Genomic DNA, 5,007 nt, shown 5'->3' with positions numbered 1-5,007 from the left:
TATAGCCCGAACGATCCTAAAAATCCCTTGAAGGAGGGGGGCTCCTACCGCGCGGGCCCGGCCCATTAACACCGCCCCAGCTGCCTCTTTTACCCGAAAGTTGTTATTTATTTCAAAAAACCACGGTCGGAACGGAGGTGGCGCAGGCGTGGCCGGTGTGACGAGACGGTGTGCCTGCTGCAACGGATGTGGGCGTCGGAGGAGGACGGTCTGGCCGGCGACAGCAGGCAACAAAAGGGTCGGAGGAAGACGGCGGCGAAAAGGATATTTATTTTCGAGGCGACTAGCTTAATTACTACTCGTATTTTTGAACCGGCTACTGGAGTAGCTTATTGCCAGACCCATATATTTTACCGTACGTAAAGCGTGCCCCTAAAAAAAAGTAAAGTAAGTAGTGTGCACAGTGCACGTCAACTAGCCACCATGCCCACCGCGCGCGCATGCATGCAGCGAACCGTGGATCAAAGCTGCTCGATCAGACGACCTTCACCTTGTCGATGGCCCGCTCCCCTCGCGCCAAGCTCTCCAGCAGCTCCCTGACGTAGTCGCCGCTCTTCTTGGTCTTCTCGTACCGCCTCGGCCTCTCCTCGCTCACCAGCTCCGGCGCCGGCTCCACCTCCCTCTCCGGGTCCACCGTGTAGAACATCGCCATGGACACCCGCCCCCTCTCCGCGCCCGCCACCACCCTGTGCACGGGGCTCCTCAGCACCCCGTTGCTCACCACCTCCACCGTGTCCCCGAGGTTCACCACCAGCGCGCCGGGCACCACGGGCACGTCGTGCCATCCACCGCCGCCTGCGTCGTCGTCGCGGCGCACCTGGAGCCCGGCGGTCTCGGCGAGGAGGACGGTGAGCGCGCCGCCGTCGGAGTGGGGCCTGAACCCGAGCACGCGGTCGGGGCGCGGGCATGGGGGGTAGCAGTTGAGCCGGACGTAGGTCACGGCCTTCTCGTCCAGCATGTCGGCCAGGCGCCCCTGGTCGGGGAGCCCCGCCGCGCCGGCGGCCTCCCGGAGCACGGCGTCGGCGAGCTCCCTGCACCGCGCGGAGTACCGGTGCAGGACGTCCCGGAAGGAGGGCGGCCGCGTCGGCCAGAGGTCGTGGAGGCGCCGCGACTCCGGGTCCACGACGAGGTAGAACCGGTCGCACCAGTCCAGGACCTGGGTCTCCGACAGGACCATGTCGCCGCCGTACCCCTCGATCCTGTACTCTTTCTTGCCGCCGACCAGGTTGGTGTACCTCTGCTTCTCTTCCAGCGGGAGGTTGAAGAACTCCCTCGTCACGGCCATCATCTCGCCCAGGAGAGCCGGCTCGATCCCGTGCCCGACGGCCTACAGAAATCCAGAAACCAATGGACGTCGATCATCAGACCATTCGATCAGGTGGAGATGAAAGTAAAACGGTGCAAGAAGAGGCAGAGGAAGCAGAGAAGGTGGTGTTGGTTTTCTTGCCAGGAAGAGGCCCCAGGTCTGGAGGGCGGACCGCAGCTTGGCCGCCTCGTCTGCGTCGCCGGAGGACAGGCGGCCGAGGTCGACGACGGGGATGGGGTCCGTGACGTCGCCGCCAGCGCCGGCGAGCGCGGGGCGGTCATGGTCGCGGACCACGTATCGGCTCGGTGGCTCCTCCGGGCCAGCTGCCGCCAGCTCCTGCACGTTGGGTGGGATCTTCCACTGCTGGTCATCATCCGCCATTCTTGATTCTTCCCTCCTTACTGTCGTGGATCGGTGTTTCGATCACCTGAGACAGCGAGACTTTCTGAAGAATTTTGATATCATCTGAAACTTAGAGATCGATCGAGGTCGAGGCAGCACAACTATTTATATCTATATGGATCCTTGTACGTGGCGTGTCACGAGACCATAAATGCGGATGTGCTAAGAGCGGTGCAGGTACTATAGCCGTATAGGTCCGGATGTAGGACGGCTGTCAGTGAGATGATCGGGGAACTGTGTGCCGTGGCTGTCTTTACCACCACCACTACTACCGTGTGTGTAGTATGGCCTGATGACGTTCCAGCGGAGTGGATGGATAGCGGTGGCTTTACGTCGTACACGGCGAGTTGCTTGGTGCACCGCTCTTGTTTCGCTCTGCAAATCTCCATGATCGGCGTCACAAGCCTCGTCCTTCTTCTCATTTTTCCCTATCCAACACTTGACTTCGGATTAAATCTTATTTGGTGCCACTTACCGACTTACCTGACAAAATCCTGTTTCTGAGAAGGATCTAAAATATAAATATCAGTGCCAGTGGGCTACCAGCACCAATTCAGCATATGAATTCATGTATACAGTACTTGTCATTTTTCACATGTAGCCGGTACAGATTGATATATCCATATCGATATGATCCAGTCGTTTCAAACCCCAGTTTGGCAAACATTTCAAGGACCACCCCCCCTCCAACCAAAAAGCATCCATGTTTTCAGTCATTACATCCAGACCAGACCACGCAGCACGCCCAGCAAATGGGCATCCTGGTGAAGCACACGCAACTTCTCACTGGTCCTTTGGAATGAACTCCAAGTCAACATGGCTCATCTCCAAGCAGTCCTCAGCATTTCTCGCCGTTTCGATCACGCAACCACGAGTGAGCATCATATCTCTGGAGAGCACTCGCCATCTCCCAAGGTACATCATCACCTTGTGGCAGAGAACAGCCATGTCGCGCCACCCTTTTCCCCTGAAAACAAAATTCATCCCTCGGTTCCCAAATACTAGACCACAGGGTTGCAGAGCAAAGCAAGTTCAAGACGGCGATTTTTACTATCACTTATCCGCCATTAGGCGATCGACTCAGAGTCAGAACCCAGCGAAATACCAACGATGCCAGAAATAAGAGACCGAATCGATCGTGCCACCACACAGTAAAAAAAAAATGGGAGCATGATTCAGGTTCAGTGAAGTCGTGCAGACATGAATTCCGTGGGGGATGTGAAGTTTCCAGTGAGCAGGAATATGAGCAGGAGGCACACCCCTAATATTGGCTTCACGAGTTCTTTTGTTTAGCACTTCGGACAATGGATCAAAATGTTGAGATTGGCTGAATCCAACCGAAGTTTCAGGAAATTCTACAGTTGTTCTGAATCTTATTTGAATTCATGTGTACCAACTAAAATGACTGAAACGTTTGGACCGGAAGACAGACACATGTTTTGGTACCTAATCAACTGACTGATTTCTGAAATTCTGGTGAAAATTGACTCAAGGTGATAACCTCGGCCGCCTAGATAATGACACCGAATTCTCATCAGGCACACGGAAGGTGACATTTTTGGACCACACCGAATGCCAAAGATGCTTGTGTGTGACGCTCCCGGTTCAATCGTACACTAATCATGCACGCAAACGTGTATGATCAAGATCAGGGACTCACGGAAAGATATTACAACACAACTCTAAAACATAAATAAGTCATACAAGCATCATAATATAAGCCAGGGGCCTCGAGGACTCGAATACAAGTGCTCGATCATAGACGAGTCAGCGGAAGCAACAATATCCGAGTACAGACATAAGTAAACAAGTTGTCATAAGATAGCTAGCACAAACTGGGATACAGATCGAAAGAGGCGCAGGCCTCCTGCCTGGGATCCTCCTAAACTACTCCTGGTCGTCGTCAGCGGCCTGCACGTAGTAGTAGGCACCTCCAGAGTAGTAGTCGTCATCGACGGTGGCGTCTGGATCCTGGGCTCCAACGTCTGGTTGCCGCATCCGAGAAGAAGAGGAAAACGGGGGAAAAGAGGGAGCAAAGCAACCGTGAGTACTCATCCAAAGTACTCGCAAGCAAGGAGCTACACTACATATGCATGGGTATATGTGTAAGGAGGCAATATGAGTGGAATGAACTGCAGAATGCCAGAATAAGAGGGGGATAGCTAGTCCTATCAAAGACTACGCTTCTGGCAGCCTTCGTCTTGAAGCATGTAGAAGAGAGTAGATTGAAGTCCTCCAAGTAGCATCACATAGCACAATCCTACCCGACGATCCTTCCCTCATCGCCCTGTGGAAAAGCGATCACCGGGTTGTCTGTGGAACTTGTTTGGGTGTGTTTTATTAAGTATCCGGTTCTAGTTGTCATAAGGTCAAGGTACAACTCCGGGTCGTCCTTTTACCGAGGGACACGGCTATTCGAATAGATAAACTTCCCTGCAGGGGTGCACCACATAACCCAACACGCTCGATCCCATTTGGCCGGACACACTTTCCGGGGTCATGCCCGGCCTCGGAAGATCAACACGTCGCAGCCCCACCTAGGCACAACAGAGAGGTCAGCACGCCGGTCTAAATCCCATGCGCGCAGGGGTTTGGGCCCATCGCCCATTGCACACCTGCATGTTGCGTACGCAGCCAGAAGCAGACCTAGCCCCTTAATACAAGTGCAGACTTACGGTCCAATCAGGCGCACGCCGCTCAGTCGCTGACGTCAAGAAGGCTCCGGCTGATACCACGACGTCGAGTGCCCATATCTTTCCCGCGTAGTTGGTTAGTGCATATAGGCTAGTGGCCAGACTCAGGTCAAATACTAAGATCTCGTTAAGCATGTTATTATGAAGCAACCGCGAACGCCGACCAGGGCCAGGCCCACCTCTCTCCTAGGTGGCCTCAACCTGCCCTGTCGCTCCGCCACAAAGATCCACACAGAGGGCCATCGGGACAAAGGTCCTTTCAGCCCCCAATCCATGAATCACTCGCGGGTACTCTTCGAGCCGACCCGACTTTAGTCACCATCTGTATAGTATGTATATATGTATAGTATATACCCGTGATCACCTCCCGAGTGATCACGGCCCGATAGTATAGCAAGGCAGACTGACAAGAATGTAGGGCCACAGATGATAAACTAGCATCCTATACTAAGTATTTAGGATTGCTGGTAAGGTATCAATAGATGTAGCAACAATGACAGGCTATGCATCAGAATAGGATTAATGGAAAGCAGCAACATGCTACACTACTCTAATGCAAGCAGTATAGAGGAGAATAGGCGATATCTGGTGATCAAGGGGGGGGGG

At 53.9% G+C, this 5,007-nt stretch overlaps 1 protein-coding gene across 1 annotated transcript; it reads right to left on the bottom strand.

Moving 5' to 3' along the window:
* Positions 1 to 252: 252 nt before the first annotated feature.
* LOC123157937 (protein SRG1) lies at positions 253 to 1,829 on the bottom strand. The gene is made up of 2 exons (XM_044576115.1): positions 1,448 to 1,829; positions 253 to 1,327 (listed from the first exon to the last, which is right to left on the bottom strand). Exons 1-2 carry the CDS (start codon positions 1,685 to 1,687, stop codon positions 476 to 478), a joined length of 1,092 nt encoding a protein of 363 aa, XP_044432050.1. The 5' UTR covers positions 1,688 to 1,829; the 3' UTR covers positions 253 to 475.
* Between the last annotated feature and the right edge of the window lie 3,178 nt (positions 1,830 to 5,007).

Source organism: Triticum aestivum, chromosome 7B, assembly GCF_018294505.1.
Source record: "Triticum aestivum cultivar Chinese Spring chromosome 7B, IWGSC CS RefSeq v2.1, whole genome shotgun sequence".
Classification (NCBI taxonomy): Eukaryota; Viridiplantae; Streptophyta; class Magnoliopsida; order Poales; family Poaceae; genus Triticum; species Triticum aestivum.
Note: the sequence above shows the minus strand (reverse complement) of the source record. Positions and strands in the feature narration are given on the sequence as shown.